At 50.8% G+C, this 17,706-nt stretch overlaps 5 protein-coding genes across 5 annotated transcripts; 3 read left to right on the top strand and 2 right to left on the bottom strand.

Annotated features, from left to right (window-relative positions):
- Positions 1–115: 115 nt before the first annotated feature.
- Positions 116–1,292, top strand: CNBJ2150 (hypothetical protein; the record flags this gene model as incomplete). The annotated part of the gene is made up of 4 exons (XM_768128.1): positions 116–259; positions 307–428; positions 477–1,046; positions 1,160–1,292. 4 exons carry the CDS (start codon positions 116–118, stop codon positions 1,290–1,292), a joined length of 969 nt encoding a protein of 322 aa, XP_773221.1.
- Positions 1,293–2,815: 1,523 nt separating this feature from the next.
- Positions 2,816–5,805, top strand: CNBJ2140 (hypothetical protein; the record flags this gene model as incomplete). Its single annotated transcript, XM_768127.1, has 5 exons — positions 2,816–2,849; positions 3,062–3,910; positions 3,972–4,231; positions 4,297–4,837; positions 4,895–5,805. The coding sequence occupies 5 exons, from the start codon at positions 2,816–2,818 to the stop codon at positions 5,803–5,805; spliced, it is 2,595 nt and encodes an 864-aa protein (XP_773220.1).
- A 544-nt stretch (positions 5,806–6,349) lies between these two features.
- Positions 6,350–8,889, top strand: CNBJ2130 (hypothetical protein; the record flags this gene model as incomplete). Its single annotated transcript, XM_768126.1, has 3 exons — positions 6,350–7,016; positions 7,087–7,756; positions 7,821–8,889. The coding sequence occupies 3 exons, from the start codon at positions 6,350–6,352 to the stop codon at positions 8,887–8,889; spliced, it is 2,406 nt and encodes an 801-aa protein (XP_773219.1).
- A 763-nt stretch (positions 8,890–9,652) lies between these two features.
- CNBJ2120 (hypothetical protein) lies at positions 9,653–11,883 on the bottom strand (the record flags this gene model as incomplete). The annotated part of the gene is made up of 12 exons (XM_768125.1): positions 9,653–10,004; positions 10,062–10,141; positions 10,196–10,221; positions 10,285–10,342; positions 10,399–10,489; positions 10,540–10,640; positions 10,687–10,727; positions 10,781–10,999; positions 11,058–11,146; positions 11,194–11,244; positions 11,294–11,565; positions 11,620–11,883. 12 exons carry the CDS (start codon positions 11,881–11,883, stop codon positions 9,653–9,655), a joined length of 1,644 nt encoding a protein of 547 aa, XP_773218.1.
- Positions 11,884–14,733: 2,850 nt separating this feature from the next.
- CNBJ2110 (hypothetical protein) lies at positions 14,734–16,942 on the bottom strand (the record flags this gene model as incomplete). The annotated part of the gene is made up of 12 exons (XM_768124.1): positions 14,734–15,066; positions 15,124–15,203; positions 15,258–15,283; positions 15,343–15,404; positions 15,461–15,551; positions 15,602–15,702; positions 15,754–15,794; positions 15,845–16,063; positions 16,121–16,209; positions 16,257–16,307; positions 16,357–16,628; positions 16,679–16,942. 12 exons carry the CDS (start codon positions 16,940–16,942, stop codon positions 14,734–14,736), a joined length of 1,629 nt encoding a protein of 542 aa, XP_773217.1.
- Positions 16,943–17,706: the final 764 nt, after the last annotated feature.

Genomic DNA, 17,706 nt, shown 5'->3' with positions numbered 1-17,706 from the left:
CCGCCCCGCCTCCCCCTCCCCCGGAAACACGTCGCACACAACGCAGCCGTAGAGGACTTTGCCCCGCCAGCGTGGAGGACGGTGCTCCACAACCGCGTCGACTTTGGTACGTCCCATGCATCCAGCGCAGCGAGCTCACCCAGCCGCAGGCTACCCCGACTTCTACCCCTCCAGGCCCGGGTTCGACCAGCCGGAGGATGTGCTCACAGAGGACAACGTCAAGAGCGGCTTCGCAGGCAAGCCCTTCGTCTCCGAGGTGGTCAGTACGCGTGCCAGATACACGGCCGGGCGCTCATGTGTGAACAGGCCGAGACATTCTCAATGCATGGACCCATACACCAACATCTCTCGGGCGGATGCCTCGCCATGCTCATGCAGCTCGGCAAGGAGCTCGTCGAGAAGCAAGAGCAGTCTATGCCACAGTTCCAGTACGCTGCGTGCCCGTCTCCTGCGTGTCGCTTGCTGACTGCATACAGCGAACGGTCGTTCCGGATACCGGGGCGGGTCATCTACACGGACAACAAACGGCTGGGCTTCCTCGCCGACCTCGGCAACCGGGATATCCCCCTGCACTGGCTCATGCGCAACCAGATCCCGCACGGCTTCAAGGGCGTCGAGCTTCTCGACGTCATGTTCTCGCCACTGACCACCGTCCGCCAGCCACCACCCAATCTTGCGCCCATGGATCCCATCCCGATAGACAGGGCTATATGGCTTATCCGAGTCATCGGTTCCAACGATATCGCCGCGCACCGGGCGAGGCAGCACCAAACGGCCGCATCCGTGCCTGCGCCTTCGCCTGCTGCAGCGACCCCGAGCTCGACGACGACCGTCACCGCCACTCCGGCCATGCCAGTGTCCAGCAACGACTGGTACTCGCAAGAGTTTACCAACACTGTCATCTCTTGGCTACGGATTCAGCTTGGCCAGCTCGCTCTTCCCAATACGGTGAAAGTCGCCGGCAAGTTGCCGGCGACGAAAGCGGGCAGTGGGATTTTGCAGGATGAAAAAGCTCGAGCGAAATGGCTGGCCAAGTGGGATTATAGGTGATTTCATTTACTTTCTGCGAGCTCAGGCAAATCAAGCTAACGCGAATGTAGCACCCGCCTTCTCCGTGCGTTACATACCAAACACCTGATATCAACCCGGCTCTTTACAGGCTGGCTCGCCGACCATCTGACACACGTCAACCTCGCCCAATTGGGATTCCTTGCGCAGCTCATCGGGGAGTATCTGGACGATCTGGTGCATCATCTCGGGAGCGCAAGGCATTGCCTAAGAGCGGCATGTGACAAGCTGGTAGAAGTCAGAAATTCACCCGGCAAGGAATTGCTGCAGAAAGTGGAGGATATGTTGATAACTGTCATCAAGGTGCGTCCAGGCAAAAAAGCAAAAAGGTTTCAGATAAAGATCAAAAAGCTGATAACACACAAGGCTTTATACGAGGCCAACCCGGACGTCTTGCTGAGCCCCTCGACATGGAGGCTGCATTCTCCCCTTCTCGCCACTATCCTCTCGACCTCGTCACCCCAGTGGGAGAACCTCAAGCGTCGCAACGAGGCTCTCGCATTCAAACCGACTGTTACTGCCGGTAGCTCGAATCCTCGGCGGCAGCGGATGGAAGAGATCCAGGTACGTTGCGAATGCCTCTTTACGCGGGAAAAACTTATACCTCCTTTGCTAGAAACTCGACTCCATCTGCAAAGACACCGATATGCGTCAACTCACATTCCTATTCTTTGACGGCGCAGCATCACCCACTTGCTCGCCCGTCGACCTTGTCAAATTTGAAGAAAAAGTGTTCACGCTTCTCAATTGGTCAATGGGTCTCTTCCAACTCGGCGCTCATCGACCTTATGCGGTGTATACCTTGCTTAAACACTGGCACGAGCAGCAGGAGGAACACCAAGCGTCGCAAGCAAAGCTGGGGAAAAGACAGCATATCGATCTGTTTCAAGTGGTGTACAAGTGGCTGGATACAGCTCCCGCAGCGAGGAATGAAGATAACGTGCGCGCGATTGGGATCACGATCGGCGAGTTGACGCGGAGAGGAATGTTTTCCTATGGGCGGTACCTCCAGACACTGATCGCGAACGGTCACACTGCAAGGAATCTCCGCTCAGCGTCCGACGACAGGTCGCATCACCTCGCATTACTCAAGTCGATGCCAGTCTTCGTGATGGCCAAGGATCTTTTGCAGCAGAGGAGGATCGCCTTGAGTGGAGATGACTTGGAAGTAAGGAGAAGAGATGAGCTGGAAGAAAAAGCAGTGTTGGCAGCCTTTGAGGAGCAAGTCAAGGAGTATGTGCCTGAAGTGTATGGCTTGGGTGAGTTGTTCTTCTTCCAAGTCGTCTTTTCTTATTTATTTATTTCGCACTGCAGAGTCGTACGGACAAAGTGAAGCTCTCAAAACAATGGTCAACTATGAGATCCCCGCATCTTCACAGTTGACCCGTTACCTCTATGTCTTTGCTAGATTTTCCATTGCTGCCAATGCGGGAGCAACGCTCAGAAGCGATGGCGAGAGACGGGCCATGGACGCATCGACGTTTGCACGGATAACACAAGTTTTCAGACAGAGTCACGGCTACGCCACAATCGCCGATGTAAGTTCTTTTTTGCCCCCCCCCGCCATTCTCCTCCCCCCTTGTTAGCTCACCCAATCTCGTCTCACAGTTCATGGTCCGGGCGCTACAAGAAGCAGAGGACGACGAGATACTTGATGTCATACTGGACATCATCAAGCGCGATGCTGATGTATGGACGGCGATGGATTTATGGCCGAGGCTAGGTGACAAGTTACTCGATCGACACCATGCTTTGGAGAGAAAAGGAAAGGAGCATCCGAGGTTGGTGCAGTTGTTGAAAGTACTGGCTCAGAAGAAGAGGTTGATGCCCGATGACGAGGATGAGGTGAAGCAACTACAGACCAGTGTTGACAAGGTGAGTGCCACGGGCTTTTCCCCGTCAGAAGAAGAAGTGCAGTTACTAAAAAAGACGGGTTAAAAACAATAGTCGACGTCGCCTCCAGCGGGTGTCAAGCTGGTGGACGTTTTTGAAGTTTTACCCCATATCCTGACCACAGGGAAAGAGAACACGGCCATCTCTGTTGCCCCCGCACTCTTCCGCCAATGCGGCCGCTTTTCGAGCTGGTCGTTGAAATGGTGGACGTTGATTGTCGACGTGGTGCAAAAGGCAGGCAATACCGAGCAAAAACCATTTTTATACCATGTCATTTCGACCCATTTGTCTGCCGTCTTGGGCCAGCACGGCGACTCGTTGGATGATGCGGTCACCTCGTGGCTCGAAAACCTTTCTGCGGCCAACGTGGTCGAAACGTTTGGGGGACGGACACGTCCAGCCGGTGTACTGGTCCGCCTCTTGCTCTTCCTCGTTTCCCACCGCTTCCTCTCCACCTGGGTCGTCTTGGAAAAGGCCGTTTTCCCCATTTGGAAACACGCCGCTCCGTTCGCTCTCCCACCCCGCAAACGCCTTTCATCAAAGCAGATCCAAGCAATCACCTCTACCGTCAACATCATCGCGCAACTCCTCATTTCACCTCCGCTCATCCCCGACCTTGCACCCGTTTCGCTGAAAGAATCTCTCATTGTCCAAGCTTCGCGCCAGCCGGTGCTACAGGGTTCTTCCGTCGGGATCCTCATCCAACATTTACCCCTGTTGGTCGTGTTTGAGCAGAGCAAGCTTTTGCCTGATCAGGTGTCGCACAGGATCGATGAGATTTTGAGGAATCTGGCGATGACGGCAGAGTTCAAGACGGCGGCATTCAGGAACCTGAATCTGCTGAAAGACGCTTTCCTCGCGAGGGAATGGAGTGGGCCGGGGATGGATCAGGGGTTGGAGGGCAAGATGATTGATGTGCTCAAGCGTATCATGTCGGAGAAGCCTACCCGTAAGTCGTCAACCCCCGCCCCATGTCGTCAGAGAGACTGACAGTATGAGCCTTTTTATAGAACCATCACCTAAACAAGGCCTGCCGAATTTCGATACGTCTGCTCGATTCAGCGCGTGGCGCTGGACGCGAGTCGTCCTCGAGATGCGTGTAGAGTTCAAAGCGTTGACGATGAGGATCGCAGAGGGTCAGAATGTGGCAGAGGCCAAGCAGACGCTGAATCAACTAGTGCATGCTACTCTGGATCGTGAGACGACTGCGGATGATACGGATTTGTTATGTGAGGTGTTCAAGGGAGTTGATTCGATGGTGACTCAAGAAGTGCGTTCCTTGTCCCGTTAGAAAAAAAAAAAGAGGCGGATTGGAAACTGATGTGCATCTTTTAGATACTTGCTGCAGGGATGGAGAGACTCGCGACATTGCTCGGCCATGCAATCGCAGCTGAATCACAACAGCAGCTTGAGACCCATATCAAATCCATCGACCAGCTGCTTCGCATCCTCGACAGCATGAACAACCTGCCTTCACAATCCGTTACCGAACCATCGGTACTAAACGCCCGGCACAAGCTATTGGACCTTCTCGCTTTAGCATTGCAGACCGTGGAGAGAAACCTGTCAACGACACGCGATGGCAGCGATCTCTTGTTACCCCCCGGGATATCTCCGCCTCAGCCTAGTCATCTCTTGAAAGCAGTGATGGGCCTATTGAAGTTTACGCTAGGCTCTGTGGTATCCGAGAGCGTATCGCTGACGGCACCAAAACCAAATTTTCCGCACCTAGCTGTCTGCTTCTTGAAAGCTATTTTTGTAAGTTCAAGACCTGTGTTAGCAAAACGCTTGCTGACCAAGCCCCAGGCCGGCGATGGTATCCTTGATTCCAATAGCGCCAGGATAATGGCGGATATGCTGGTGTATATCATTGATTGTAAGTATTGTTTTTTTACGAGTCTGGATCAAGAGTTCAAAGCTGAATCGCAAGCAGGCACTTCTCCCCAAGCACGACTTGTATGCCAAAGTGCTCTCTTGGCAGAAACCGTCTCTCCCCATGCGCAATCTATCCTTAGTTCATTCCCCGAACTATCAGCGGCCATGCCATATCTGTCGCCTGTGCAACGACACATGTCCCTCGTCACTCCAGACACCGCGGATCATGTGTCGGACTCTGCCTTGCCACTTGACGATCGTCGCTGGGAACTGTTTGAATATATCGGGCCATCCAAACGCAAGATCGGTCCTCAAGACTTGTTCCTTGCTAGTGCACCGCTGAAAGATGCGTCGTCTATCCCGATCACTCTCTTTGACCCCAAAATCACACGGGATGCGCCTCCGAATGCGGGTACGATGGATGCTTACGGTAAACCTGCTGAAGATGGAGAGCTCTCGCCAACGACCGACCCCAACCCCGCTTCGCCTGTGGAAGAAGAACCTCGGCGTTCATGGGAGACGTTTGCGTCAGAGAGAAATCTGGGCGATGGGCTTGCGGGCGAACCGGCGTATGCAAAGCAGGCAGCGACACTACTCTTCTCTGTGCGTGATAACGACGTCCTCGAGGTTGCACCTGTCAAATCTGCCCCGGAGCTTGTCATCACCTCGTCAACGTCGCCGCAGAAACCAAAAGTCAAGCGGTCCGGCAGCGGGAAAGACAAGGCGACAGGGTCCAACAAGGATGCCCCGGCCGCAGCGGAGGAGGATGAGAATGATGAAGACAGTGGGGCAGAGGTTCCTCTGAGTAAGAAGCAAAAGACGGCGAAGAATAATAATGCGGCGGCTAAGGCACCTGCCAGGAAGACGACGGGTGGGAAGGGAGTTAGTAAGAAGGCGACAGGGAAGAGTGCAAAGGAAGGTGCGACGGGCAAGGCAAAGGGCGGGAGAAGAAAGTCTCAAGCAGAGTGAGGCTGATAGAGTAGTGGTGCATGTTGAACTGTAGCACATAGGGCATGCAGTACGTCTGGCTCAATCGTGTCAGGTGAAGGTATATACTATTTAAATTGCCCAGAGATCTCTTCTGTGGTCATTCTGCCCGCACATACTCGTCACGGATGCATACGTTCGAGGCTGCCCGACTGCCCTGAAGCGGAGGTTGGGCTGCCACAATCCAAAGAGGCGGACAGGACCGCTGTGGAAGATATCTTGGCTGATAAGCAGTTTCCGCAGTGTTTTCCTGTGGGCATGCATGGGAGTGGTGGCTGGAGGTCGGTGGTGGAGCCGGGCATGCACTGGATGTGGCTGGAATGTGGCCGTGTGGGTTAAAGTGCAAGTGTGCCTGGCGCTGTCCTGGACTCTGCCGTGCAGCCCTGGCTTTTCCTGTCGCCGGAACATGGCACTTGCTTTTCACCTCTCCACACTCCCGCCAACTCTTCTTCTCCCCACCCGTATCGTGTTCCGTGGCCTGTCCCCTTTTTCTCCTGTCCACCTCTTTCCGTCACCCGCTCTCGCCATGGCTGGCCCAGCGAAGCGTGCCCGTCACCACGACGAAAACTCTGCATCTCCAGCAGACAGCACATCCCCCACTCCCGCTGCCTCAGCCCCGCCCGCCGCCACAGACCTCTCCGCGCCGTCCACCCCCACCACAGCTCCGCCCACCACCCGTGCACACTCTGCCTCGCGCAGGCCGGCCACGAGGTCCACACAGTCGAACAACACCCACTTCACTATCGCTACCCGCCAGACCAACTTCGCTCTCCACGCGTCCAACTCTATGCCCGCGCCGTCCGGTCCTGGCATGCGGGGCGTCGGTCGTGCAGGAATGAATGGTGGTAGCGGGCGCGCCTTACCAGCCGGGCCGAGCACACGATCAGGTGGTGCCGGCACGTTACAACGTACACAGTCTGCTCCTGTCATCGCGTCTCCGGCGCAGATCAAGGCCGCAGCGGGCGCTAGTGGAGGTGAAACAGAGCCTCCGAAAGGTGGCTGCGACAGCTTGGGATTGGGTGAACGAAGATTTGGCAAGGGCAAGGAAAATATTCCTCCCAAAAAAGATGAGGACCAGCAGCCTGAACCTGCCAGGAAGCGTATGAGAGTGACCAGCAGAGGCTCCTACAGCGGGCAAGGAGGTAGGAAGAGGAGTGGAAGTGTTAACAGTGTGCGTAGTGAGACTACCAGCAGTAAGTGTCGTCTCTTCCCTCCCTTCCAGTCTTGACCAAACTCTTGCTGATAACGATTTTTCATCATCAGGCAGCCGGCATTCATCACTCGCACCGTCCTTCTCCTCAGCCTCCATCAGCGGCTGGGGCGGTCCTCGCTTCCCATCCCCATCCCCTTCTCAAGCATCTTCTTTCGACGCCTCCTCCTTTGACAGACTTTCCGTCAGTGACAGATCGGGCCATGCCGCTCATCTGCCCAAAAACCGACCTGTCACCCGCAGCATCGCCATGCTCCCCACACCTCCTCCGTCAACCCCTCCCGAGGAAACTGCAGCCGCTCGTGATGTCTTGGGAGTAGACATTTTAGAGGCAAGTGATGCAGAGACGGAGAAAGCACCTGCAAACCCGTACAAGCAGCTTAAATCTTTCCTCCGGTTGTCGACGAGCTTTACAGCTGGTGCTTCGGTTGATGAGACGATTATTGGGAGACAAGAGGAAAAGTCGGCTATCAGGGCGTATGTTGGCACGTCAGAGGCCGAGAGTGATGTGGGCATGTATGTGTCTGGACCTCCGGGGACGGGCAAGACGGCACTTGTCACGGCGATGGGTAGAGAATTGGCAGAGGATGGATGGAAGGTGGTGGAAATTGGATGTATGGGGATCAAGGCCACGGATATGTGGAAGGAAATAGGAGAAGCCCTAGATTGTGGCAAGACAGAAAATGATATCAGGAAATACGTGGCTCAAGAGGAGAACAAGGTGTACGTTTATTTTGACAAACACTTTTTTTTTCCTCTGTCCCACATGCTGATTCTTTTTTTACAGTTTCATTATCCTCGATGAAGTCGACTCTCTCATGCCTCCTCCCCCTGCCGCCGCCCCACCTTCCATTTCCCATCTTTTCGCCAAGCTTTTCGCTCTCCCTCTCACCTCATCCACCACAAAACTCATCGCCATCTCCAACACCCTTGACCTCACCGTCCGCGCTCGTCTCGTCCTTCCAAACAGCATGCATCCTCAAGTCTTGCCATTCAAGGCTTATGGGCAAACCGAAATGAGCGCAATCGTTAACGCGCGCGTCAACGCTGCCAAGGTTGAAGGCGTCAAGGTGGACACCACGGCCATCACCCTCCTTGGGAAAAAGGTGGAAGCTCAGAACGGTGACTTGCGCATGTGTCTTGGCGTCCTCGGCTCTGCCATCTCCTTTGCCGAGGCAGAATGGACCAGGAAAATTTCTCAGGCCGCTAATGACCCCGAGCCGAAACCTGTGGCTATGACCAAGGTCGCCGTCTCACACATTCTCAAAGCCCTCACATCTTACACTGCTCAACTCCGTGCTGCTGCCGGTTCTTCCTCGGCTTCCTCCGCTGGCTCAAGATCTGCCACTGGCAAAAAAGTCAAGTCGGTACAACTTCAAGGGAAGATGGTGCTTGTCGCCATGTTGGTGTACTTGTCTCGTACACGGGCTGGTATGAATGGTTGCCCGGCTATGGGCAACAGCGGAACAAACACCCCTTCCACCCCTACCGCCTCTGGGACAGATATCCCTGCTTCCGCGCTTTACGCTACTTACTCCCACCTTCTTTCGCACACCACTTCACCATTCCCTCCAGCTCCAGAAAGTGACTATCGCGACTTGCTCTCCAACCTTGAAACTCTCGGCTTGATCACTCTCACTTCTAGTTCCGGCCGGGGTATTTCCGCGAGCGCAAGCAAGGTGGGGTTCTGTGTGAGAGAAGAGGACGTGAAAGATGGTTTGTGGTCCGCGGAGGGGCAAAGTAAAGGTACAGCTGATGAGGAGGTGAAGAAGTTATGGGAGCGGGAGGAGGCCAAAGTGAAGCGGGTGAGGGAGAAGATGGCTTTGACCAAGGCGGATGATGAAATGAACGCGTGATCGTCCTTTCTACTAGGACGAAAGAAGAAAGGGGAAAAAAGGCGGTTGGAATAGCTGTTTTGTGGTTATGCTTGCTTATGTCATTGACACAGGAGATTGCATGTCATGCAGGGTTCTTTGGTAGTCTCTTTGGAGAAACAAAAAAGAGCTACCTATCGATAAAAACGTGAGAGAAACGGATTGGAATATGCCTCAATTAGTCATTTGTGCTTCTTTACGATGTTGGAAATGTTTATGAATCCATCATGCTTGATTGTAACTACATACGCCCACTTTGTGAACATCCATGGGATTCAATGTAGCAGCAAGGAATTTCCGAGCGAGACGAAAGGCGAGAAAATCGATGCAAGAGGGAAAAGCAGGGGAGAGATGAGAAGGATTTCGCAGGCACGGCGTTGTCAGTCGAAAAGACTTTTGTTCCTGGGAGAAAACAGTCGCGTAACGATTATTGACGTCATTTATTTCTTCCTTCTTCCCCCCGCCGTCGTCGACCCACGGCCCCCGCTCTGCTGGCCTGCCACACTTTTTGCTTCCGCCCCTTCCCGCTTTCTCATCATCTTCCGACTCTTCGGCCCCAGAACCCTTCGTTGCGACGAGGTCTCTGCGGTCTCCATCATGGCCTGTTTGCACACGTGTAGTCTGCATTGCTTATTATAATAAACTCAACATTCCTTAAAATGCCAATAGTCATATACTCATCACACCGCAAAAATATTCATACAAATTACCACCATTACACACAACATACAGATCACGACTCTAATTAAACACGCCAAATGTTTAAGCCATTTCCTTCCTTGTGCTGAACCTCAGACTTCAAGGTGTGAAAGTTCAGGCTTGTCCAAGAACTGTCTATGTACATCGGTGTTGTTCTCAAACAACTCGGTAGGAGCAACTTCGCCGCCGCCTCGCTCGATAGCGACCTTGGCCTTTTCGAAATGGGATCCGTCCGCCTCGGGACCGAGGAAAACGACAATGATACCAAAGGCAATGACAGCACCGATGAGGATACCGTTGATAGCAGCGTAGTCTGGGATGTCGGTACCGGCCAGTTTGAGGGATTTACCAGCGTTGGCTTCGATTTGAGCAGAACCTGCAGAGGCCATGTTACCAAGCTAATGGTTGGTGTAAGTCTTCTCTCTCAAGGCCACAAAAATAATCAGACAACTTACTTGGTAGCAGAGGCCACCGAAGAGAGCACGGAAAGCTGGAGGAGCAATTTCGCCGAGGTACACAGGGGACACACCCCAAGCTACGATATTCGTCAGTATAGGATTTCACAATCAACGCAGTCAAGTCAACATGCCTCCCTGAACACCACTTTGAATGAAGCTGGGGAAGGAGATACTGTCAGCCGCCATGATCTGCGAGACCAGACGGTCTCTACTTACAAACCACCAGCAGCAAGTCCAGCAAAGCTATCGGGAAGAATCCAAAGAGGAATCCAGCAAGCCTAGGAGTTTATGAGCACGTATTAGCGAACAGTAAATGAAGCAAGTGTGCACTTACCGTGTAAACACAACACGCCAAGATTGCGAACCGCCTGCCGACAAATTGAGAGACGTGACCAGCAATAGTACCACCGACGATAGCGCCACAGCTATACAGCTTGTTAGCAGAAAGGAAAGTACAACGGGCTGCAAAACTCACTTAGAGATGATAGTAGCCTTGGAGGCGAGAGGACTGGAAAGACCTTTGGTGGTCTTAAGGTAAGTCGGGTAAAGGTCCTGACTACCGTGGGCGAAGAAGCTCTGATCACATTGTTAATAGGCTGTAGTATGCCACCAAGTGACGCACGAAGAAAGTCATAAGGCAGACAGCCCAGATCCATCGAAGCCCTGCCACAAACTGTTTAGACCATTGTCTCCAGTTTTCTTTGGAGGAAACTTACAGTTAGTTCTGAACATGTTGCTTAGTTCTCGGATGAAATTCTTAGAGGCCTGTTTGCTGGAAATACCCTTCGCCTTGGCTTCTTCTCGAGCGACAATGAATTGTCGGGATTCCGGGAGACAAGACCTGACAATAGCGGCGAGCAGGGAGAAACCCGCGCCCATGAGGTAGATTGCTCGCCAACCGTACTCGCTTTTTGGAACGACAGTCAGATTGATGACTGTTAAAGTGTCAACTTAATAAGTAAGTGCCATGCGCAGACGAGACTCGACACATACCAGCGGCGAGAAGGTAACCACAGGAGTAACCCTGCTGGAGAATACCACTGCACAAGCCTCTGGCAATAGGAGGCACATTCTCAAGACCACTATACAGAGTCAGTACATCGCTTCAAGAAGGTAATAGAATACTCACGTGGCTGCAGCACACCCCCAGATACCGCCCATAGCAATACCGAACAAACTCCTGTTTGTCGATCAGCACAGCTCTTACAGCGGAGAAAGGAGCAACTCACCTGACGGCCAAGAATTGCTGGTACGTGTTGACAAACCCAGATCCAAGCTCGAATACCATGATCAAAAGGCAGTTGAAAACCAAGGTCCACTTTCGTCCATAACGGTCGGCACAAAGACCAATGATAACGGCACCCAATGAACGAAATAGAAGGGTAAGAGTGATGGCAGTAGTAATGGAGCTGGGGGCGACATCGAATTGCTCTGCTAAGGAGTCAAGGGTGAGGGGAACACAGAAAAAGTCGTAACCATCGATTGTCCATGCGAGCCACCCCTGCGGACAGACAGATCAACTGGGACACGCCTGGCAATGAAATATTGCGCTTACCGAGAAAAACATCAACCATCCAAAAGGGGAAACAGCTCGAATGATTTTAAAAGGGTTCTTTGTTTCAGGTTCTTCTCCAGCGACGGGCTGTCGTAGACTGGGAATCATACATCTCAAAAAGGACCTGTCCCCTCTGTTGGCGTGCCATGCTGCTAATTGATCGCGGATAGAAGAGGAGCGGCGCGCTGGAAGGGCGAATTCAGACTCATCTTCGTGGCGAAGCTTTTGCTCCTGTGCGTGGTGAGGAAGGTGTGAGGTGGACATGTGGTGATCCTTGATGAACACAAGGCGAAGCAGTTATGAATAGCTATAGCTGTAGGCTTAGTTGTAGGTCGCTAGTGGTTAATGGGTGGCGTGTGTGGAAAGGAAGGCGAACCATGGGATCTTTTACTTGGTTAAATGGATCTTTTAAGTGGATAAGGTTTTTATACTGTGACCTCCCTCTGCTCTGAGCAAACTTTCTTTTACGATGAAAAGTAACATGGGAGGTTTGTCATGCCGTGGGTTTCCAGACCGAGTTATCGGACTGTCTTGCTTCTTCTCTTTCTTTCCTTCTATCATCCACCTTAGCTGCCATATATCTGCTCAATGCAATCATCCGCCCCCGACTAGCAGCTCTATCCGACTGTGATTAGACAGCGATGCCATACTTATTTTGTAAGCTGCCGTGGCATCATAATGGGGACAGCAAGGAACCAGGCACAGAAATTACAAACGCAACGGCCAAAACAAAGATCTTCCTCCCGCCGCGTCTTCGAATTGTTTCTGCTGCGAGCGAGTGCTGGCCTTGCTACAGTCTACATTTTTTTTGCTTTCATCCCTTCCCGCTTTCTCAGCTTCCGACTTTTTTCCCCTGAGCATTCACTCTCTTCTTGGGTAGTGCGGTCTTTTTAATTCATAGTCGGATGCGCCTTAATAAAGCATTAATAATCAAATAAATGTTATGCTCCATCCACAAATGTTTGTTTGGTTCCATATATATAAATAATCAACAGCCTATTGAAAGAAGCACAAGAGAGGGGGACAGCAATGAGATGAGCAACAGAATAGAACGTAATAAAGGTGACCATGACGGGACAGCAGAAATCACATCTGTTAGAAGATCTTTGATGTGTACATCTTTCTACTATACGTATTATTATTTATATATCTATTTATGATGATAAGCTTCGGTGTCGGAGCTCACACCTAGCAGTTTCGGCGGTAATAAAAAGAGTCTAATGGAAGTTATAGCAGGGAAATGGTGTTGGCATGGGATATGTGTCACATATATCACCTGCTTATGCTGCTGTGCATGTCTTCTGAAGTAAGAATCGAGTTCTTCTCCCTTCTCTGGTGCGGTCGAGAGAAGGCTCCCCAAAAAAGCAAGTATCGTTGCAACATGTGCTCTATCATTTTTAGCAGCTGACAAGCTTTAGATTGTTATATATGATTTTGCGTTCTCAAGGGCTCATTGCTGTTTGCTCCACAATGAGCCCTTTTCAGGTGATTCCATTTAGGCTGATCGAAACAATAGTAGATTCCTTATTATTGACGAACTTCATGCACTCGGACACTCAGCTTGTTCTGAAAGTAGTTCATCACAACGAATAATTCTCCCAAGTTTTGGCACTTTTCCCCAGCCCGGCGAGGAGTGGACATGCAATTACTGAGCTGGATCTGCAAGTCCCTTAGCTACATGAATGAAGGCCACACACGTCAATATATTCATGTGAATAGCGATCCGAGCTTGAATCGCAAGAAGAAAGGTATGTGTAACGAAGAGATCAGGGGACAGAACGTGCAGAGATAAACTCATGAGTGGACATACATTCTAGAATGCACAAGGATTCAATGTACTGTTTTGGATTATATTTACACTGGAAGCTTGTAAGATATAAACAAGCGGTGCAAAAAGTCGTCATGAATTTGACGAAACCAGTGTGCAAAAGTCAGCTTGGACAGATCAGAACTGAGGGAAGGGAATCGCATACTCATGTGCGTATTCCATCGGAGCAATCATGGCTTAACAAGCCGCTTGACTTCGATCTTTCAGAGCATCTTGACCAATGATTCCCATCTTCATTATCCTCACGATCCTCCTCATTGTCTCCACGGTTGTCATCTCCATCCTCTTCTTCTCCACTCTCACCCCTTCTGACTCTTCTTCTTCCCCTCAACGAAGCGGACGAGCAAAGATCGTTGGAAAAAAAGGTAATTGGTGGCAGGATTTCCGCGTTACGAGTGATGAGCGTGCATGCTTGCTGAAGTAGTCATAAGGTAATGGAAGGAATCGGTGGTTGTAACAGGGTGAGAAAATGCTGCTACATGGGATGCTTGCTCCCCTCTGTATGAAGGCGCTACGTTAGTGAGAGTCTGTGGGACCGGAGGGGAGCGTATCGCAGGGTCGGGCGCAACTGTCGCTCCTAAAGAATCCATGAAGGCTCAAAGCTGTTGTCTAACCACTCATGTGAACTAGAGCGACCTTAGGTCCTCTTTTTCTGACTTTATCGACATGAAATTAGCGTCCAAGTCCAGAGGAGACTAACTGCAATATATAAATGTGTAATGTTTACACCATTCCTGCTGGGGGTTCGGTGTTCTTGTTGCGACGACAATGTTGAACGGTGTGATATTGGTGGAAGGTACAGAACCCAAAATGGATGCCTTCGTTGCTGGCTGACATGGGTGTTAGATGCTAGATGTTGTAGATACTGAGATGTGAAGTAAGAATGTAAATGAGGAAATGGGCTATACGTACCTAGGTAATGTTGGGGACGCACGTAATCAGTCCCGCTACGTATCACGCGGTAATAAGATGCTGCTCAGGATTTCGATATACGAGCGAGAATCCTGCTTTTCGAAATACGAGAATCTACTTTTAGCATCTCCTTGAATTATTGGAGGGATTACATTACGTATTTTAAAGTTCAGGTTTCCCAAGTCCCAACAAATCTATCGGAAGTAATCTTCTACTACTTTTTCACCAGACGCTACCCCTCTTAATATCAAAATCCATTTAACATGTCACACGGCGAGAATAGTTATACAAATATCATTAGAGATCACGAAACTAATTAAACACGATAAAAGCCAGCCTGAACCCAAGGCGACAATGACAGGTGTTTAAGCCATTTAAGCCATTTCCTTGTGCTGAACCTCAGACTTCTCAATGTGTGAAAGCTCAGGCTTGTCCAAGAACTGTCTATGTACATCGGTGTTGTTCTCAAACAACTCGGTAGGAGCAACTTCGCCCCCGCCTCGCTCGATAGCGACCTTGGCCTTTTCGAAATGGGATCCGTCCGCCTCGGGACCGAGGAAAACGACAATGATACCAAAGGCAATGACAGCACCGATGAGGATACCGTTGATAGCAGCGTAGTCTGGGATGTCGGTACCGGCCAGCTTGAGGGATTTACCAGCATCGGCTTCGATTTGAGCAGAACCTGCAGAGGCCATGTTACCAAGCTAATGGTTGGTGTAAGTCTTCTCTCTCAAGGCCACAAAAATAATCAGACAACTTACTTGGTAGCAGAGACCACCGAAGAGAGCACGGAAAGCTGGAGGAGCAATTTCGCCGAGGTAAACAGGGACAACACCCCAAGCTACGATATTCGTCAGTATAGGATTTCACAATCAACGCAGTCAAGTCAACATGCCTCCCTGGACACCACTTTGAATGAAGCTGGGGAAGGAGATACTGTCAGCCGCCATGATCTGCGAGACCAGACGGTCTCTACTTACAAACCACCAGCAGCAAGTCCAGCGAAGCTATCGGGAAGAATCCAAAGAGGAATCCAGCAAGCCTAGGAGTTTATGAGCACGTATTAGCGAACAGTAAATGAAGCAAGTGTGCACTTACCGTGTAAATACAACACACCAAGATTGCGAACCGCCTGCCTACAAATTGAGAGACGTGACCAGCAATAGTACCACCGACGATAGCGCCACAGCTATACAGCTTGTTAGCAGAAAGGAAAGTACAACGGGCTGCAAAACTCACTTAGAGATGATAGTAGCCTTGGAGGCGAGAGAACTGGAAAGACCTTTAGTGGTCTTAAGGTAAGTCGGGTAAAGGTCCTGACTACCGTGGGAGAAGAAGTTCTGATCTAAATGTTAGTTGTTAAGACTGTGGTATACCACCAAGAGACTGACGAAGAAAGTCATAAGGCAGACAGCCCATATCCATCGAAGCCCTGCCGCGAACTATCAGATCCTTCCCTCCAGTTTTCTTGGAAAATCTTACAGTTAGTTCTGAACATGTTGCCCAATTCTCGGATAAAATTCTTAGAGGCCTGTTTGCTGGAAATACCCTTCGCCTTGGCTTCTTCTCGAGCGACAATGAATTGTCGGGATTCCGGGAGACAAGCCCTGACAATAGCGGCTAGCAGAGAGAAACCGGCACCGAAGAAATAGATCGCTCGCCAACCGTACTTGCTCTGCTGAACGACAGTCAGATTGATGACTGTTAAAGTGGTAAGTCAGCTTAATGAATAAGTGCGAAATAAGAGTTGACACATACCTGCAGCGAGAAGGTAGCCACAGGAGTAACCCTGCTGGAGAATACCACTGCACAAGCCTCTGGCAATAGGAGGCACATTCTCAAGACCACTATACAGAGTCAGTACATCGCTTCAAGAAGGTAATAGAATACTCACGTGGCTGCAGCACACCCCCAGATACCGCCCATAGCAATACCGAACAAACTCCTGTTTGTCGATCAGCACAGCTCTTACAGCGGAGAAAGGAGCAACTCACCTGACGGCCAAGAATTGCTGGTACGTGTTGACAAACCCAGATCCAAGCTCGAATACCATGATCAAAAGGCAGTTGAAAACCAAGGTCCACTTTCGTCCATAACGGTCGGCACAAAGACCAATGATAACGGCACCCAATGAACGAAATAGAAGGGTAAGAGTGATGGCAGTAGTAATGGAGCTGGGAGAGACATCGAATTGCTCTGCTAAGGAGTCAAGGGTGAGGGAAACACAGAAAAAGTCGTAACCATCAATTGTCCATGCGAGCCACCCCTGCGGACAGATCAACTGGGACACTCCTGGCAATGAAATATTGCGCTTACCGAGAAAAACATCAACCATCCAAAAGGGGAAACAGCTCGAATGATTTTAAAAGGGTTCTTTGTTTCAGGTTCTTCTCCAGCGACGGGCTGTCGTAGACTGGGAATCATACATCTCAAAAAGGACCTGTCCCCTCTGTTGGCGTGCCATGCTGCTAATTGATCGCGGATAGAAGAGGAGCGGCGCGCTGGAAGGGCGAATTCAGACTCATCTTCGTGGCGAATCTTTTGCTCCTGTGCGTGGTGAGGAAGGTGTGAGGTGGACATGTGGTGATCCTTGATGAACACAAGGCGAAGCAGTTATGAACGGCTATGGCTATTGGCTTAGTTGTAGGTCGCTAGTGATTAATGGATGGCGTGTAAGTACAAGGCGAAGTATGTGGATCTTTGAAGTGGATAGGTTTATTATACTGCGATTCTTTCTCTGTTCTGTGCAGACTTCCCTTACGAATGAAGGCAAATGCAATACGAGAGGTTTGTCATACCGTGGGGTCCCAGACGGACTGATCGGGTTTGTTCCTTAGCTTATCTTGCCTCTTCTTTTTCTTACCTTCGCTCTTCCACCTTGGGCCGCCATACAATATCTGTTAAACAATGAATTATTCATCCCCCGTCTAGCAGCTCTTCTAACCTCTAACCTCTGGAATTTGACAACGATGCCATACTTAATGTACGGAGCATCATATCTGGGGGGCTGCAAGGAACCAGGCACACAAGCTAGATTATTTAATAAAGGGGGAACTATTCAGAAGCTCCTAAAATAGGTGATTTTTTGCCTCCGGCAAGGGGATAACCGGAGGGGTTTTGGATGGGTCCCCCATCTCGCCCCACCTCTGCCGCAGCTTGTTGTTCGATTCCAAATTCCAAAGCCAGATGGAAGAAGGAAGTGACTAGCGCATAAGTCATGGGCGCCAAGCGCTGATCTACTAGCCTTTTTTGGTGCTATTCGTGGACCCATGATCTGTCCGTGCTTCGGCAGCTACGGCAGCAGGTAAATAGTATATGTTGGTCCCGCAGCTTTCGGTCTGATT

The sequence above is a fragment of the Cryptococcus neoformans genome, chromosome 10 (genome assembly GCF_000149385.1).
Source record: "Cryptococcus neoformans var. neoformans B-3501A chromosome 10, whole genome shotgun sequence".
NCBI classification, from domain to species: Eukaryota; Fungi; Basidiomycota; class Tremellomycetes; order Tremellales; family Cryptococcaceae; genus Cryptococcus; species Cryptococcus deneoformans.
The sequence above is the reverse complement of the archived record's forward strand: the minus strand, read 5'-3'. Positions and strand labels throughout refer to the sequence as shown.